Genomic DNA, 19015 nt, shown 5'->3' with positions numbered 1-19015 from the left:
GAGCCAGCATTCAAGTTTAGCGCGTGCCGCAGCAGCATGGCTGTGCGCAGTTGCGAGGCGGTGCACGGCAGCTCGGGGTGCTCGGCACACTGGATGCCTGGAGCCTCGTGGGCGGCAGGGACCGAGTGCACCTGCTGCTCAGGAGGGGCCAACGCAGTGCCTTTTTAAAGTGCATTCTCTAAAAAGTAAACTACACAATTCCCTTCTAAATACAAACAGAACAATACAAGCAGGATATAGTTCTCAAAACTGCAAACAATTATCACGGCAACTTGGAGTCAGTAAATTGTGTTAGGTGAGTCTCTGTAAACCTTTTTTGGGTGGGAAAGATGCCACAGTACTAACACAATTTGGACTGATTTTAGAAAAAGTGACTCCAGGTCAACCGTATTTACAGAACAACTGTCTGTGAGGAGCTGGCGAGGCAGACACAGGTGGCCAATCTGCTGGCGGCTCCTGTGTTTCGCTTAAGAAAAGGATTCAATTTCAACACACAAAATCAAACACAAGTGTCAGTCTGTGCAGAGCAGGCACTGGGAACAGGAGGCTCCGCCCTCACTCGGCAGCCTGCAGGGCGGACAGGGCGGGGCCTGGCGGCTCTGAGCAAGCTACAGGGCTGGGGGGGCCCTGGGAGGAGCCAAACTGGGAGGGGGGGTCGGGTAGGGAAGGAACAGGGCAGCCACATCAGTTAGGTCTTGCCTTTGAGGCACTCATTACCCGCCATATAATAGCCAACTAAATAAACGGAATTCACTGAACTGTAATCACACTCAGATCCCTAGAGGTAACAACTCCAGCCGCAGCTGGTGTGCAGTTTCTCAGACACTCCCCAAGCCGCCCGGGCAGCTGTCTAGAAGCCTATTTTGCCTCTGGTCATGGAATAACCCAGTTTTGCCTCGTTGTTGATGAAGGACATCAATCCCACGTAGGTCTCGATGAAGAGGGGGCGCTCCAAAACCAGCACGCCATTCTCTTGTCCTGGCAGAGGACTCTCTTTTTGGGCCTTTTTGACAGCTTGGATTAACAGAGCCTTGAAGCTGTCCAACTTTAAAGAGAAGGAAAACAGGAAGCTTTAATCTTTGGGCAAGAAAAGAGTAATCTATTACATGGGACAATTAACATTTTGAGATATTTACGTCCCTCTAAACTCCACATAGTCAATTGGTGTCGAGGATATATCTGAGGATATATATATATAGTGCATCATTAGGCAGTTTCACTGCAAAACTAGCAACACACATGCACAAAAACTGGATGAACAGGCCACTGGGTGTGGCCTCAATGTAACCAAGAGATAGGTCAACAGGTGGGTAAGACTGTGCTGCCTAACACAGCACTTCTTATAAACAGGAGTACACTCTAAAATAAAGTAAATGTATATCAAGGACAGTGGTTCACTGCTATCCAGTACCACGTTTTGTACACAGATGCATGTGCTATAAAGTGTTTACACCAGCAACGTGGGGACACACGGCTACGACGTTGTGACAACACTAGGTGAAAGGAGTCGTTCCGCCCGTTATAATTGCATGAGGCCACTGCTGGGTAAGAAGCCTTCACCAAAACGTCGTCCTGTGACGTGGGCCGTTTCTGTGCTGAACCCCTGTGCCCTCGCCGGGATGAGCTGCCTCTCGGGCACACCTGGGCTCTCTGGACACCCCTCCTCAGCAGACCCCGAGTTCTCGGCCCTGTGCTCAGATGTGAAGACGGCCAGCACTGCGGGGCCCTGACCCTCTACAGGACTCAATGGCTTTGCCTTACCAACCTCCTAAATCTGCACAACCTCCCCAGGCTCTGGCTCCAGCCCCGGCCCTGAGGCCAGGAGCTTAACGTCTCAGCATGTCCGGGGTCTGCTGCTGCTCCCTGAAATGTGTCCAGGCGGTCCTTCAGGAGCATCACCAGCAGCAGGAGCCGCGTTACAGTCACACTGAGCAGCAGCCATGGCCACATGGGGCTCCTTACACATAAATTAACTAAAATTTTAGAAACTACAAGCTTATTTCCTCATTGTTAGTGGCTGCGTTCCAAGTATTCAGCTTGACTTGTGGCTTTGACAGTGGGCAGTGCAGAACCCAGAACACCTGTCACGCTGGAATGCGACTGCCCGCTTACTTGGCACAGAGACACGGTCTTCTCATCCACACCGGCCATTGGGTGTTCTATGAAAGTGGCGTAGGGCACGTTTGTGGACCAGGGGTTCCATCTGTTTATGAAAGAGGGGCGGCTCTGCTTGTCCCACTGGATGCGGATACCGAGACCTTCTCGCCTGACAAGAAGAAACAGCTACCTTCACTATGGCGGGCATAGCACGAGACACTTGTCAAGGACAAGGTGTCACCATCAAACCGGCTCCACAGGTACAGCAAAGACCGACAATACTTTGTAGAACAGGAACAGGCTCCCGGTTTCCAGTAAGACTCCTCTAAATGGCTTTAGGTACTTATTTTTGAGACTAAGGGTCTATGTTGTCCAGGCTGGCCTTGAACTCACTCTCGTCCCACCAGACTGCCAAGCAGCTGGGAATACAGATGTGCACCCCCCCCCAGCTGTTGTAGAAGTACTTTTAAGAATGGCAAATGAAGCACAGTATCTTGGTTACACTACATGTCTTTAGTGCCTACAAGAACTGACAGAAATACATTATAGACAAGCTGGACAAATGCCTAGTACTTGTCACTTCCTTTCCCTTGATGTCTTCTTAAAAGCTAGCTAAAAGTCTTATTCACATTAGCTCCCTGAATTCTCTATTCCAGTCTCTACACCAAAACTCTGAACTTTATAGTTGGACTAACATTCGTGTCTAGGTTTCTCTTATTTGGGAGATTCTCTTAAAGCAAGATGACCAACTCTGCTAAGTTAACCCTCAGATATTTCGAACGTTCCTGCCTTTAATGAAACCTACAAAGTGGTGCTCTACTTATCCCTTTAACAAGTCAGCCAGGAAGCGGCCGGGCCTCACCGTGTCCTTTCCTGGCTGGAAACAAACTTCTCGTATCCCGGAAACCCAAGCTCGCTTTTAACACACTGGCTCCACTTCAATACATCTGAAGCCCACGTAACCAATTCCCGGCAGGCCTGAAGCCCTCTTTGTGCAGAGTCCCTTTCAACTGCATCCAACTGCCCAGAACTCACTCGCTTCTATTTTAAGGCCCTTTCCATTGAGCTGTGAGGCTGAGCTCTGTAGCTTACACATAACAGCAGACACAAGCCTAACACCTGGGGGCCCGCTTCTGGCCCTCAACCAGTGGTCCTGGAGCCTCTGAACGTACTTACTTGTTCAGTGACTTGGGGGGAAACTGGAATTCTCCGTAGGAGATGGTGTCCACTGCACTGAGCGCCACCCTGACCACCTGCTGGCACTGAAGGCTGATGAAGTCGTACTTGCAGACGAGCAAGGACTGATCTGTGACCAGCACCAGCCTCTCCTTTTCGTTGTTCCAGTGGTCCACCCTGAGGGCGAAGACAAATGACTTCGGCCACGCGTTGGCCGCCCGACCTCCCGCGGCGCCCCCCAGGGCCCGCCCCGCAGCCCCCGCCCGGCCCGGGGCTCCCGCTTACTCGGTCAGCAGCCACACCCCCTGGATCTCGCCGTCCTCCACCGGCCGGACCACCGCGCGGATCTCCTCCACCGCCTGCTCGATGGTGCCGGGCTGGGCCGGCGGGCGGGGTCACTCTCCGCACCCCGCACCCCGCACCCCGCCGCCCGGCCGCCGCCCCCGGCCCCCGGCCCGCCGCCCGGCCCTCACCCGGAACACGAAGTACTCCTTGACGCGGGCGCGGCGCGTGGGGTCGTGGACGCTGAGCGGCCACAGCGTCTGGCGCAGCGGCGTGCCCGCCCCCGGCCGGCCCCCGGCCGCCCCCACCTCCTCGCCCGCCGCCAGCAGGGCCGTGGGGCTGGTGCCCGCCGAGTCCACCGAGTCCCGCAGCTGCAGCATCGCCGCGCCCGGCCCGACCCGACCCGACGCGACGCGACGCGGCCGCCGAGCGCCGCCGCCAGCGCGGCCGCGCCCCGGCCCCGCCCTCGGCCGGCCACGATTGGCTGCTCCCCGCAGGCCCCGCCCCCGGCTCGCGCGCGGCCGGCGCCTGCCGCCCCTCGGGATTGGCTCTTCTTCAGATGTCTCCTGCGATTGGCTCCGACCCGCTGCCGTTCACAATTACTCCCGCCCCTCGCCCGGCCGGAAGCAGCCGCGGCTCGCAAACTCACTTCCTGTTTACCCGACGGGAAGGGGGCGTGGCCTCGTCGGTTTCCTGGGAGGTGCGGCGCGGTGCGAGCGGAACCGCGACCCTTCCGGGTGGCCGTCGGCACCTGCAGGTGGGGTGTCCTCGCCTGCGTCTGTGCGCGAAGCGCCTCCTGCCTTCTGGGGAGGCGCCAGGCGTGCACACACGCGTGCCCCTCGCGGGTGTGTACGTACGAGGTCTCCTGCAGGTCGCGGGACGGCGAGGCGGGGAAGGATTCGGAGAAAATCAGCCTCGGTCCCCAGCCGGCCTGTGGGAAGTCCACTGCTCAGGCTCCGCAGCTGCGCCCCGGGAGCCTCCAAACGGGGAGTCCTCGGTGGAACCACAGGCACCATTTACAGGGCTGGCCGGGTGGACCTAGGTCTTCGCTCTGGGCCCAGCGCTGTGCCGAATGCCGGCATCCAGGGTCTTCGAGCCGTCCTAGGAAGCAGGCAGAGGGGGATCGACACACAGGGTCAGCCACTTGCCGAAGTCACCATCAAGGGCCGAGCCAGGATTCACTCTAGTCTTGTCTCCCGTCCCTGCGCTTAGGTCTCGGGCGCCGTGCAGCTCACAGCCCTTCCCTAGGTCAGCAGACACCAGCGCTGCCCTCCTTCCCACTGTTCCATCCCCTCCGTGTGCACAGGGGCTTCCTTCTGTGCGTCAGAGCTCTTTATATTTCACCGCAGCCCAGTGTGCACACTTGAGTGTACCTGTTGCCATTTGAGAAACCGGCCTGATGAGCGCCTGTGAATCCCGGGGATGCGCAGCCGGCACCACTCCGCTGACGGCCCCCTGCCTCCACCTGGAGGTCAGCAGTGACACCAGGAGGCGCTGAAATGCCGTTGAACTTTGCTTCCTGGGGGGGGGGGCATTTTATTTATTTATTTATTTGTTTATTTATTTAATTTGGTGGAAAAACTGATTTTAAAGTTCAAACTGAGTGTGCAAATATATCTATCAGCATGTTTGTGGCACCACTGGCCTGCTGAGCTGGCTTCTGATGCCTACAGTACCGCCTGCTCTGGACCCTGCCCTACAGGAGGAGAAAGCCACCCCCTGCTGGCTGGCCTGAATCATGGCTCCCTGGGGCTGCGGCTCAGCCAGCCTGGCAGCCTGGAGCGCTGTGCCCTCCTCCGTGCTCCTGTGCAGACCTGGCCCCTTGATAACAGTTGGGCGGGTGAACTTGGAGCCTGGGTTCAAATCCTAGTCCCTCTGCTTCCGTCCACGTGGGCTCTATCAGGTCAGCTCTCTGAGCCTGGGGTCCCTTGTCTTCAGGAGAGCTAATTCTGGAACCTGACCCTGTGGCTGTTGCAGGGATTAGATAGTAACACCTGTGACTTGCTGCGCACCAGCCTGACCCCCTCGCAAGCATCTCTGTGCCAGTGGTTATTATTTCTGCTGTTAACTGAGCCTCTAGAGCTGGCCAGGGGGGTTGCAATATTGCCTCTGCTCCCTCCACGCATGCGTGGGGGCAGGACCACTGTTACCCTTTTGACCAAGGAGAAAGTGAGCCCTAGGAATTGTCACTCTGGAGTGACAATTTTCCCCTGGGCCTTCCTTCCCGAGTCAGATCCTGCACTCGCAGGCGGCCCAGGTCACTGCGGGTGGCTCCTGGGAAGGGCCGCAGGGAGGGACCTCTTGCCAAGCACCGGCCTCACCGCACTTCTCCTCCCTGCAGGACGGTGGATCTGAGGATACGCCTGGAAAATGAAAGGGTAAAACAGTGAACAGCAGCGCCTGAGGGTGCTCGGGAGGGGGTTCTGGGTGCTTGGCTCACGAGGCCCTGGGTTGTTGGGAGCTGAGTCAGTGGAATGGGGGACAGGTACGAGCCTGCAGTGCGAGGGGCAGGGTGGAGACTGAGTCTGAGCTCCAGGTCCCCTGACCTTGAACCTGTCAGTTGTCCTTGGGGCTGCCGGGGCTCGCCCAGAGGGCGGGGTAATGAGAGCCTCGCTGGGTGGCGTCGCCACCTAAAGGCCCAAGAGAGCGCTGCAGCGCACAGAGGCCCCGACCAGGCTCCTGCTCAGCCCGAATACTGAGCGCCCGCAGCCCAGCTCGAGATCTCAGCAGTGTTGGTGGAAGTGTGGGCTGAGTCCTCAGCTCAGAACTCAGGATCTGCGGCATCCCTGGCTAACGCTGCGCACGGGAAAGAATTTCAGCCCGCGCCAGTCAGAGACACAGACAGGTTTATTTGGGGAAAGGGAAGAAATACACGTGTGAGAATGCGGAGCCGCAGGCTTGTGACAGGCCTCAGCGGCTTAGTGAGGCCCTCTACAACTTAGTGAGACCCTGTTTCACAAATTAAAAAAAAATAGCCGGGCGTGGTGGCTCACGCTTGTAATCCCCGCGCTTGGGAGGCGGAGACAGGAGGATCGTGCAGGTTCTAAGCCAGCCTCAGCTACTGAGTGAGGCTTTCAGCAACTTAGTGAGACCCTGTTTCCAAATAAAATATAAAATGGGTCTGGGAGTATAGTCCGGAGGTAGAAGGCCTCTGGGTTCCACCCCAGTACCACCAAAAAAAAAAAAATTTTTTTTTAAATTAAAAAAATAGGGTTAGAGGTGTAGCTTGGAGGTAGAATGCCCCTGGATTCCATCCCCAGGACCGCAAAACAAAAAAAGAAAAAAAAAGAAAAAAAGAAAAAAGAGAAAGAAAGAAAGAAGAGAGAGAGAAAATGCAGGCCACCTCAAGAGAAGGGAGGCATTGGGGAAGCTCAGGGCTCTCTTCTTATAGGAGACTCTGATACGGGGTGGGCTAGAGGAGGTGTGTGAGGATGAGCTCAGTCCAGAAATTTTGAGGCAGTTCCTGGTGGTCTGATCAAACTTAGGGTCCTCACGCTGCTTGGGGTCTTCATTAGCTGATTGACAGATAAGCTGGAGTGTCCTAAATTATAGGTTTGTCAAAATGTTGTATCTGTCTGTCATCAATGCACAGGGTAGTTATGGTTTCTTTTAGTTAACTCTAGGATCTACAGATTTCCCAGGAATTTGGGAGAGTCAGGCCTGGGAAGGAGAACTGGTTTGGGAACTAGAGGCTAAAGCACTTCAGCTCCAGGTTCTTATATTAAAATTATATTTTACTTTTCCTTCCTGTTTTTTCTTCTCTCTCTCTCTCTCTCTCTCTCTCTCTCTCTCTCGTGATACTGGGGATGGAACCCAGGGGCACTCTACCTCTGAGCTACACCCCCAGCCATATTTTTTATTCTTTGGAAACAGGGTCTCACTGAATTGCAAAGGGCCTCACTAAGTAGCTGAGGCTGGCTGTGAACCGCAATCCTCCTGTCTCAGCCTCCCGAATGCTGGGATTATAAGCGTGTGCCACCACACCTACTATTTCTTCTACATCAGAATGAACAACCACAGAACTCAGGCAGGAGGGGCAGAAGGCGGGACAGATGGATAGGCTGAAGCCTCAGGACACTGGCAGGAGCAGCCATGACCATGGGGATCCTGCCCCAGGTGCCTGAGCCTTCTGTGGACCCGAGGAGAGACCCGAACACCCACCAATTGGAAGAACAGAAGATTGAGGACCGCATGTTAGACGACCAGCCAAAGGCAGTTGGAGGTGTGGGCGCAACCGTAGCAAAGCACCACCAACTGGCTTGTCTAAAACACTCCTCAGCCCGGCGTGGTGGCGCATGCTTGTAATCCCTGCACTTGGGAGGCTGAGACAGGAGGATCCCATAGGTTCGAAGCCATAGGTTCGAAGCCAGCCTCAGCTGAGTGAGGCTCTCAGCAACTTAGTGAGACCCTGTTTCCAAATAAAATATAAACTAGGTCTGGGAGTATAGCCCGGAGGTAGAAAGGCTCTGGGTTCCACCTCCAGGACCACCAATAAATAAACAAACAAACAAACACTTCCTCAGCCCAGCACGGTGGCCCACACTTGTGATCCCAGCACTTGAGAGACAAGGAAGGAGCGTCGCAGGTTCGCAGCCAGCATCAGCAACCTCGTGAGGCCTTTTGCAACTTTGTGAGACCCTGTTTCAAAATAAAACATAAAAATAGGGATGGAGGTATAGCTTGGAGGTAGAATGCCTCTGAGTTCAATGCCAAGTACAAAGATAAATAAATAAATAAATAAATAAGACACTTGCTCATCGTTTGGGAGGCCTGAGGTCCAAAATCAAGGCGTGGCAGGGCCACGGTCCCCTGAATCCTAGGCTCTTTGAGCTAGGCGCGCCAGCAATCCTTGGCTCGTGGCTCCCTTACCCCAGTCACCGAGGTCCTGCCCGTGTCTCGACACAACCATCTTCTCCCGTGAATCCTTTCTCCTCTTCTTATAAGGACAGGGTCATACTGACTTAGTGCTCATCCTGACAACTTCAGCTCCGTCAGCTTCCATCCACGAAGCCCCTGTACCCTTCACAGGCACGGGGTAGTTAGGACTTGCAGGCACCATCTTGGAGAACCGGTGGGTCACCCATGTGCAGGTGAGGAGCGTTGCCCTGAGGTGGCCCGCAGGTGAGAGCAGGGGAGAGGGCTCTGGCAGGCGGGCTGTGGGGTCCGGGTCCCCATGCCTCTGAGCTGGAGGGCTTATTCCACGAGCCTTTCAGAGGCTGTTCCCGTGTCTGCCAGCAGGTGGCGGTGCCATCCACACTGTGTGTCCAGAGGCTGGGCTTGGGCTGCGCGGACTCGCTCCCTAGCGAAATCCTGATTTATCTTATGCTTCTGCAGAAAGCTGGAAACTTCACAGACACCTCAGCTGGAAAAAGATTTCCACCTTAAGTCCAGATGTTGTGATTTAGCATTTTACAGAATCGAAGAGTCCTGTTCCGTGTGTGTGTGTGTGTGTGTGTGTGTGTGTGTGTGGTGCTGAGGCTGGAACCCAGGACCTCACACATGCCAGGCAAGCACTCTACCACTGAGCCCAAGCCCCACCTGTGACACCTGCTTTGGCCGTAGGGTCCGGGGGTGGAGGACTGTGGTACGCAGGGTCCCTGCGAGCTCCCACGCACGTGGCTGCGCCCGAGTCTCCCCGCCGCTCCGTCCTCCCCGGAGCCAGGGCTCTGGAATGGTGTGTTCTACACACTGGCCTTGATCACTGACTCTGGAGGCCGCAACGAAAGCGGAAGCAACTCGCCAAAGAAATCTCCTTCCCCCAGACAAGAGCTGTGGGCCTTGGGACTGCAGAGGGCCGGCTTTGGGCTAGGATGTAGCTCAGTGGCAGAGCGCTTGCCTAGCATGAGAAAGGTCCTGGGTTCCATCCCCAGCACCACACACACGCATGCGCGCGCACACACACACACGCACACACACACACACACATTTCCTCCCCGTATCCCCACACTCCGGCCATGTCACATGGCCAACACAAGTTCAACGGAGATGAGCCTGTTTTAGTTTCTCTTCTGCTGCAGATTGGAGGTTTAGAAATAAACCTGGGGAGCCGGGCGTGGTGGCGCACTCTGGCAATCCCAGCATTCGGGAGGCTGAGACCGGAGGATCGCGGTTCACGGACAGCCTCAGCTACTTAGTGGGGCCCTCTGCAACTCAGTGAGACCCGGTTTCAAAATAAAGAATAAAAAATAGGGCTGGGGATGTAGCTCAGAGGTAGAATGGCCCTGGGTTCCATCCCCAGTACCGCCAAAAAAAGAAAGAAAGCAGGAAAGAAAGAAAGAAAGAAAGGAAGAAAGAAAGAAAGAAGAAAGAAGCTTGTGAATCAGTGACCCGTAGGCTTCACACTGAGCTGCTCAGTTTTGGGGTCAGGAATTAGGAATTCAGGCGTGAGACCATGCTCTTCAGACTTTCTCCTCTTTGGTAACCACCAGAATGACGCTGTGTGTGTGTGTGTGTGTGTGTGTGTGTGTGTGTGTGTGTGTGACTGAGGATTGATCCTAGGGATGGTCTACCTCTGAGCTGCACCCCCAGTCTATGTAACTTTTTTTTGTGTGGTGCTGGAGATGGAACCCAGGGGCATTCTCCCTCCGAGCTACACCCTTGCCCTATTTTTTATTCTTTATTTTGAAACAGGCTCTCTCTCACTAAGTTGCGGAGGGCCTCACTCAGTAGCTGAGGCTGTCTGTGAACCGCGATCCTCCGGTCTCAGCCTCCCAAGGACTGGGATTACAAGTGTGCGCCATCACGCCTGGATCTTTTTAACTTTTTATTTTGAGACAGAATCTTGCTAAGTAATCATGCACCGGCCTGGAACCTGCGATCCTCCTGTCTCAGCCTCCCAAGTACTACGATTACGGAGGCATGAGCGTGGCGGTGGGCAGGGCACCGCTGCTGGGCCCCCTCTGGGCCTGGGTGTCCCTGCCGCATATTTGGGGTCAAATGCCCAACAAAAAAGATTGTGGTGAGCAAATCCACGGCAAATCCATTACCTTGTAAACGGAGTGCGCACATCCTAAGGCGAATCCGGACTTGTGCCTGCAGTTTTACCAAAGGCTTTCAGGACTGGGCTGTGGCTGCTGGCTCGGGAAGCCTTGGGGACAGGTGGACAGGTGGCTTCAGTAGCCCTGCCCTCCACACGGGGGCAGGGCCCGGTGGTCCAGGCACCCACCGTCCCCCTCTACTTCCTCTGCGCTAGGGGGCTCACCTGTCCACCACATCTGTGCCTGAGAATGAGGGTTCTGTCTGGGGATGAGAGGGCCCCAGACGGTCCACGTGGATTCTCCCAGTTGTCCCCACATAACAGTAAAAGGCCACGCATGCCCTGGGTAGTGGCAGGTGAGGAAGTCCAGGTCCTCTTGCTGCCCACCTGGCACCTGCCCAGGGCTCCCCACCTGGCAGCAGAACGTAGTGCCCAGATGGGGGGGGCGGCTGGCGTGCACACACGAGGTCATGTATTCTTGTAAAATTAATAACTTCTTTCTGGATTACTATTCTTCAAGAGGGTCTTCTTTCTTATTTATTTAAATATTTTTTTAATGTTTCAGGCCCCACGGCACGGATCCTCCCTGCCCGGGGATCCTCTGCATTCTTTCCTCCTTCCTCAGATAAGCTGGAGAAACTTCTGAGAGCCTTAGTCATCCTCCTACCCACCCATGGGGCCCGTGGGATTCGGCAGAAGGGCTCTGAACTTTTTCAAGGTGCTAATCTGCTCATTTACATTTTTTCTGCTAATCTGTTCATTTACGCTTTTTCTAGGAATTGAACCCAGAGCCTACACCCCTGGTAGCTCCACCACCTCCGAGCTACATCCCCCCAGTTCTTTTTTTCTTTTAATTTTTGAAATGGGGTCTCACTAAGTTGCTGAGGCTGGCCTCCCACCTACAGTCCTCCTGTCTCAGCCTCCCAAGGACTGGGATCACAGGTGTTCATACAGCACCACACCTGGGTCACACACCTTTGCCGACCATCCTTTGGGGCCAGAGGAGAAAAGATGAAATGGAAAGTTGGGAAGAGTTGCCAGGCATGGCGGCACGCTCTTGTGAGCCCAGTTGCTCGGGAGCCCGAGACAAGAGGGTCGCAAGTTTGAGGCCAGCCTGGGCAATTCAGTGGGCGACATCAGTTTGAGAAAACAAACAAACAAACAAACAAACAAAACCAGAGGGGCTGGGATATAGCTCAGGTGTGCACAGCCTGTGCCTGTGTGCACGCAGGACCCTGGGTTCAGTCCCTAGTATCACACACGCACACACACACACACACACACAGAGAAAGAGAGACAGACAGACAGACAGACAGACAGACAGACAGAGACAGAGGAAGAGGGCACCTACAGGACAGAGGCTGGGGCTGAGGTGGTGCTGGTGAACAGGCCCTCGGGAACACCAGCTCTTCAGGGTATTTGAGGATGAAAATGGCCCCAAACCTGGCCTTGGGCCCAGGTCCAAGGGACGCCTCAGGGAGGGCAGGCGGAGGGTGAGACGGAGTGGGGGCGGGTTGGGGTCCTGCTTGGGGCATCAGCAAGCAGGGCTGCCAAAGCTGTATTTGGGCTCCAGAGCCCAGGGAGCTCTCTGCCATCAACACTGTGCCCTTCTGTATTCTTCTCTGATTGGCCGGCAGCAGAGCAGGGGCCTGGCAAAGGTCCTGGGAGCCAGAGCCCTCTGTTCAATTCCCAGGTCTGCAGCCCATTGCGGGGGACAGGGCTGCTCTGTCCTGTGACCTGTGGTTCCCCTGTGCAAAGCAGGGGTAGCCCCAGGGCTGGCCTGGAGGCAGGAGGTGAGAGGGATCTGATCATGCTGGGGACATGCTGTGTCTCCAGGTCTCAGGCTGGTCCAGCAGGGGCTGCCCTCGGTGCCGGCTGTTAGGAGAAGAGGGGCCTGGAGCCTTCTTGAGCCAGCTCACCCAGCCCACAGGGAGTGCTCGGGAGGAAGGTGCCAGGAAGGGGCCTGGCAGGCTTCATCAGCCGGTGAGACAGGTGTATCTCTCCAGTGAGGACTGGCAGGGCTGGTTCTCCCTTAGCTACACCAGAAGCGGGGCTCCGCTCTGGGCCCCACCAGATCCAGTCCAGACACACTCAGAGTGGCTTTTTTTTTTTTTTTTTTTTTTTTTTTTTTTAAGATCTGCAGGAGGTTGCGGAAGTGCTGTCTGGACTGGATCTGGTAGGGCCCAGAGGGGAGCTGGTGATCAACAATCCTGGTGCCTAAAGAGAGGTGCCCGGAGGCACCTGCCGCTGCAGAAGCACACCACTGTCCCTCAACCCTTCCTCCACCCGTGCAGGCCAGGGAGGGGACGAGGTGCCCAGGGGTGAGGGTAGTTGGAGGGTCCACCTGGGAGGGAAGCCGAGGCCGGGCTCCCTGTGCATCTACAGGAGAAAGGGAGGAGCCGGGCATGGTGGCACACTTGTAATCCCAACATTTGGGAGGCTGGGATGGGAGGTTCGTGGTTCCGAAACTAAGAGAGACCTGTTTCAAAAATAAAAAGACTAAAAACAATAAGGTTGGGAGTGTAGCTAGGAGGTACAATGCCCCTGGATTCCATCCTCAGTACCGAAAAAAAAAAAAAAAAAAAAAAAGGAAGGCGGAGGTCTGTCCCAGAGCCCGGGACTGGGGCCAGGGGTCCACGGAGAGCTGCTTTTGTGCGGTGAGCTGGGCACTGGCGATGACTCTGCCGGGGTGGGGGTGATCACTCGGGTAACACCAGACTTGGGACTTTTAGCCTGAGATGAGCCGGGATGCTGGCTAGGCAGACTCGGCGGGCAGCGGGGCCCCTGGCCGGGGTAGGGGGTCTGGGCGGGGCCTGGGCCAGAGGCGTGTCTGGGGCCGGGTCTGGGGTCCGCGGGCCGGGGGCGTGTCGCGGGCGGGGCCGGGGGCGTGCCGGGGCTGGGGCCGGCCTCTCCGACGCCGGTTCGGCTCACTCTGCCCGCAGCGCCCAGCAAGCGTCCCGCGGGCCGGACCCACGCGTGCAAGCCCCAGGCGCGCAGGGCTGGGCGCGACCCCTCGGGCGCTGGCGGGGAGCGGGGCCCGCCGCACCTGCAGTGACCCGGGGCTGCTTGCGCCCGGCGCGGGCACCTGTGCGCGCCCGGCGTCCTCCGGGCGGAGGTGGCGCCTCTGCACCGGGGCCCGCGCGGACGATGCCTGTGGCCACCGAAGCGAGGGCCACGGGGCGCGCGGTGGCCCCGGCGCCGCTGCTGCTGCTCGGGGTCCTGCTGCGGCTCCCCGCCGTGCCCGCCGCCGGCCCGCCGCGGGCCCCGCTCCCGCTGCAGCCGAGCATGTGAGTTGCGGGAGCGGGAGGCTCGGCGGGGCGCCCGAGACCTGGGCGCAGCTCCGGGGCTTTGTCCCCGGGGCCCCAGAACAATGGGCTCTTTGCCTTAAGAAGGGAGCGGATGGACAGACCCTCCCGGTTGGGTCTGGGAGCTCCGGTGCAGGGCCCTCCTCCTTCCCTGCCTCTGTGATGTGGTCCTGCAGGCTCAGGCAGATGCTGAACTCCGCAGGGAGGGAGGAATCCGGGCCCCCTGCCCGGCGGGGTCCAGCCAGGGAGCCGGCTCGCAGACAGCCGGCCGGCGGGCGGAGGAAGCAGGCTGCCCCCACTTCCTCCCGAGCCTGTCTCCTGGGGTCTGGGGGCCTTCGCAGGGGCGGGGTGTGCCCAGCCCCGGCTGCAGAGCTGGTTTGTGTGTTAAACACGTGTGCTGTGGGGCCGCTGGAGAAAGAATTCAGTACCAGAATGGGCAGGAAGAGAGGGTCAGGGAGCCAGCCGAGATGAATTTAATTTTGAAAGATGATTCCCCAACGGACCATTTAGCGGTCTCTCTAAAACAGCAAAGCAATCCCTGTGTTGGCCTCAAAGGAAAGCCGGTACCGAGGTGGGGGAGGGGGCGGAGGGGAGGGAGGAGGAGGGGCCCGGTGCCCCCACCCCAGCGCTCCCGCAGGGTGCTGGGCCTGGGCTTAGGGGCTTGGCAAGGCTGCTGTCTGGCTGCAGAGGAGTGGGCGAGGGGCCCAGTCCCAGGTTGGGGGCTCCTGTCTGAAAGTCTCGAAGCACCTTTCAGGTGCTACAGAAAGGGTTTTACAGGCGCCTCCTGTCCAGCACTCCCAAAGAGGTCCTGCAGCTGAAGGCCACTCCACAACCTGGACCGGAGGACAGAGCTTCAGCTCCTTGGAGTGGAGAGGACAGATGCCCTTACCTGAAGAGGGTGCAGGCCCCAGCCCCCCGGGCCCCAGCCTGGGTCTTGGCTTTGCTTTAAGAAGGAAAGTTTTAAGCCCGGTGTAGTGGCGGACGCTTGTAATCCCAGCATTCGGGAGGCTGAGACAGGATCACGGTTCGTGGCCAGCCTCAGCTATTGAGTGAGGCCCTCTGCAATTTATTGAGACCCTGTTTCAAAATAAAGAATAAAAAATAGGGCTGGGGGTTTAGCTGGGAGGTAGAATGTCCCTGGGTTCCATCCCCAGTACTGCAAAAAAAAAAAAAAAAAAAAAAAAAAAAAAAAAAAAAGGAAGGTATTCTTGGTTCTTGTATCCTTTTCTGATTTCCTGAAGAGAGACGTCTCTGGTTCTGGGGCCTTCCATCCAGAAGTGGGAAGGGGCTTGAGTCCCAGCAGCACGTGACTCCTGCTGGACATTCCTTTTTCCTGTGATCCCACCTAGTTTGCGTGAGGGGAGGCACAGCCCCAGGAAGGATCGGCAAGGGGGCCCTTGGGGGCCTTCCGGCCTGCCTGCTCCTCACAGGCTTGCAGAGCTGCAGGGCACGGGCTCTCCAGAGTTCCAGGGCACCGGTCAGGGTGGGCAGCGGCTCAGTGGGGCCGGGAGGATGTCTGCTCACCTGGGGCTCTGGGAAGGAAGCGCCAGCAAGGCAGAGAGAAGCTGGGACCTAGCAGGAAGGCACTGCAGTGAATCCTCCCCTCCCTCCTCCCGTGTTCCAAGTCCTGGACTCCTCCCTCCCTGCTCTGCTGGGGCCTGGGGCCTGTTCCCTGGCCCTTGGTAGGGCCTCTGTGCTCAGATTGCCCCTCGCAGGTGGGGATTAGCTCCAGGTTGGCTGAGGATGCTGCACCACTTCCACAACTGTGAGCAGCTGTGTGCCTGGGCATACAGTGGGGCCTCAGCAGGCCCCAGCTGGCTGGCTGGGCGGGGGAGGGAGGGCTCCGTTCTGTCAGCGGAGGAGCAGGTTGATTGCTGAGGAGAAGGAGCACGCAGGACTGTGGACTCCAGGCTTGGAGAGCGGACTCTTTGTCCGTCCCCCAGAGGAGGGGCTGGGAGACAGTGAGGGTCCCAGGAAGCCCTTGGTCCTTGTGGGTCCAGTCCACCCACCACCCTTCCACTCTGCAGAGCCAGCCTTAAGAGCTGGCAGGGCCTGGCACAGCGGGTTTCCCAGAACTATTAGCTGCCGAGTTTAAACGACACGGAGAGGTCTGCTGCCCAGTTAGTGCCCAAAGCCAAAGGCCTCTGCGGGGCCCAGGGAGGTGCCCCGCTGACTCCAGCCTAGATGAATCTGCTGGAGCGATAGGGGTGTGGATGGCCTCCGGCTCCTACTGACCAGGCAGCTGATTCAGCGCCATCTCCAGAGTGGGAAAAGCTTGTCTATCTACTTAGCCTTGACTTTGCGGCGGCGTAGAAGCTAAGTGAATTCCTCAGCTTTGGAAGAATAGCTTGCCTCTCGTTCCTGGGGCCTGGAACAACTGCGGGCCCCACGCAGGGCCGGGAGGCTGCCAATGGGCTTCTGGGAGCCGGTCTGAGATGGGGAGACGGCCTGCCCACGTGTTGAAGCACTGGGCATCTGTGGGGCCCGCGGCTCCCTGTTGGAGGACGTGTATCTGCGGCTCAGCATCTGGTGCTGGGTTCTGATGCTGGCGCCAGGCTAAGGAGATGGGGTCTCACAGCCTGGCAGGTTTGCCCAGAGGTGCCCTTCGCACCTGGCTCCATGGCTGGCCTCTGAGCATGCTCCCCCAGCCTGGGTACAGCTGGCACTCAGGGAGCTGGAGGCTCTGAGGTTGAGAGCGGGTTCCTGGCCGGACTCCTCCGATGTGGATGCTGTGTCTGTGAGTCGGGAGGTCAGACTCTCAGGTGCTTCCGTGCTAACCCGGCTGGGCTGTGGCTCCTCTGGACAGGACCAGGCACCAGACCGACCCATCAACTGAAACGTCACGTGTGTGCAGGGCCCACACAGCGGCTCGCAGTGTCTGCTTCCTCTCCTCCTTCCTGCCTCACAGTACCCCTGCCTGCTGGGTCACCTGGCCCATCAGGAGGCTCAGAACTCCTGCCGCTGCCGTTGGAAGCACCACTTTGCTTTCTGGGGCCCTCATGTGGCTGGGCAGGGGCTTCCTAAGGGGCTGGGTAGCCGGTGGTGTCTCAGCCTGGAAGAATGTGACCTTTGAGCCCAGGTCCAAATTGCTCCTTGGAGGAGAGGACTTGAGCTTAGCAGGGCCGCCCAACCTAGCTATGGGGTCACCATAATCAGCTGACTCCAAAGCCCTGGCTGTTTGCCTAGCACAGCTGACCCACCCTGGAGGGACCCCCTGCCTGCTCACCCCTTGCCTCCAGCTCTGGATGAAGGCTGCCAGCCTCCTGGAGCCCAGATCTGCCCAGAGCAGGGCCCCTCTCTGACTATGCCAGGCCCATTTTGCAGTTTGAGAACTGCCTTTCCCTCCCTAGAAAAGAGGAACAGCAAGGCCATGACTCTGGCACGGTGCAAAGCCTGAACATGTTTGCTGGGCTCCCCTTGGACCCGCGGGCCCAGGTCGGGCTTTTTTTAGATGTCTCCTTGGGCCTCTCTCCCCAACCCCCTCCTCCATCCTACCAAAGCAAAGAGCCACTGCCAGAAGCTTCCCAGGGGAGGCAGCCTGTCCAGTACTCACCCTCCTCTCTAAAGCCGATGGATGAGTGGTCCGTTGATCTTGTTGGGGCCCCATGTGGGAGCCCTCCCAGATCTGGGGGGTTCTGAGGTTGCCTGGAGCTGTTTTCAAGAATGTGATGAGAGCTACCCAGCCCTTGGGCTGGTCTCGTGGCCATGAGACCTGGTCATAGCAGGGCCAGAGCATGAGACAGATAGGTCAAGATTCCTCAGGCCTTCGAGGTGCAGGGCGGGGCCGAGCAGACCGGGGAGCAGAGAGTGGCCAGAGTGGACCACTGGAAGGGCTGTTGTGTGCCCGGCGTGGGGCTGGCGGGGGCGTGATGGGTCTCCCAGTGTCGTCGCCTTGCTGGTTGGCAGGCACTGAGGTCTACTGAGGCCGAGCAGGAGCTAGGCGACCCTTCAGAGGGAGCACCACCGCTACGTACTCTTGTGCTCCGATATCTCCAGGGTCCATGGGGGCCATCTCTCTATCCTGTCCTGTGGCTGGACTACTGCCCCTCCACCTCCTACACAGCTCTAGCCTCTGCTTCCCTGATTCACAGACCCTGTGCTGTCATCTCCCCAGGCCCTGATGCTGGCTCCTCTGTGCTGAGCTGGGTTCCGTGGGAGGCAGCGGGGCGACCGCCGAGCAAGAGGCATGGGGCCTGCGCCAGGCCCTGACCTCCTGACCTCGTTCCAGGGGCTCTGAGTCCTGGAAGCACGTGTGGTCATCATGCCCACTCGGCAGATGCTAAGTCAGGGCTCAGAGAGGGCCGGCACCTTTCTCAGGCTGGGCTGCCTGGTCCAGTGCCCGGGCTGTGACTCCCCTGGGGTCAGCGCCTTCCTCCTGTGGCAGAGCCGCTTCACCTGCTCAGCTCAGGAGCCCCTGGGGCTGGAGCCCTGCAGCCTGAGCCTCCCGCCCCCGCCTCATTTCACCTCGCAACTGCAGGCGAGGTCAGTGCTGTGAGTTCGTGTTCACTGCAGAGGAAACGTAGGCAGCGATTTGGGAGCCTGTGCACTGTAAATATGGTGAATGGGGAGCCAACCTGCAGCAGAGTCCTGCCGGGCTAGGGCTCCGTACATCACAGCCCCCTCGGGCTCCTTCCAACACCAGCAACTGCTGAGTCCTGTGGGATGCGGGCTCCAGGCCCTGGGTTGTGGGTTCAGCCCGTCCAGGGTGGGGCTTGAGAATGTGGCTTTTCTTTTCTTTTTTTTTTTTTTTTTTTTTTTTTTTATCAGTACTGGGGATTGAACCCAGGGGCATTCTACCTCCGAACTACATCCTCAGCCACACACACACACACACACACACACACACACACACACACACATTATTTTTTTATTTTTTTGCAGTACTAGGGATGGAACTAGAGGCATTTTACCTCCGAATTACACCCCCAGCCCTATTTTTTATTCTTTATTTTGAAACAGGGTCTCACTGAGTTGCGGAGGGCCTCACTAAGTAGCTGAGGCTGGCCGCGAACCGTGATTCTCCAGTCTCAGCCTCCCGAATGCTGGGATGACAAGCGTGCGCCACCGCGCCCGGCTTAGACTGTGGCTTTCTTTCTTTTTTTCATCTTTTCTTTTAGTTTCTTTTCTTTCCTTCTCTCTTCTTTCTTTTTTATGATACTGGGGATGGAACCTAGGGCCT

The 19015-nt window shown here is 57.5% G+C and overlaps 2 protein-coding genes across 2 annotated transcripts in view; one reads left to right on the top strand and one right to left on the bottom strand.

Moving 5' to 3' along the window:
* Window positions 1–850: 850 nt before the first annotated feature.
* On the bottom strand, window positions 851–3935 carry TPRG1L (tumor protein p63 regulated 1 like; the record flags this gene model as incomplete). Its single annotated transcript, XM_080692524.1, has 5 exons — window positions 851–1045; window positions 2113–2266; window positions 3274–3450; window positions 3559–3650; window positions 3747–3935. 5 exons carry the CDS (start codon window positions 3933–3935, stop codon window positions 851–853), a joined length of 807 nt encoding a protein of 268 aa, XP_080548650.1.
* A 9743-nt stretch (window positions 3936–13678) lies between these two features.
* The window catches only part of MEGF6 (multiple EGF like domains 6), a gene marked incomplete at both ends in the record, with an annotated part of 104764 nt that continues 99427 nt past the window's right edge, over window positions 13679–19015 (top strand). The window contains one exon of the mRNA XM_080692721.1: window positions 13679–13818. Within this exon, the coding sequence (XP_080548847.1) occupies window positions 13679–13818 (140 nt within the window). The remainder of the gene's footprint in view (window positions 13819–19015) is intronic.

This window comes from Muscardinus avellanarius (assembly GCF_963383645.1).
Source record: "Muscardinus avellanarius genome assembly, chromosome: 3".
NCBI classification, from domain to species: Eukaryota; Metazoa; Chordata; class Mammalia; order Rodentia; family Gliridae; genus Muscardinus; species Muscardinus avellanarius.
Note: the sequence above shows the minus strand (reverse complement) of the source record. Positions and strands in the feature narration are given on the sequence as shown.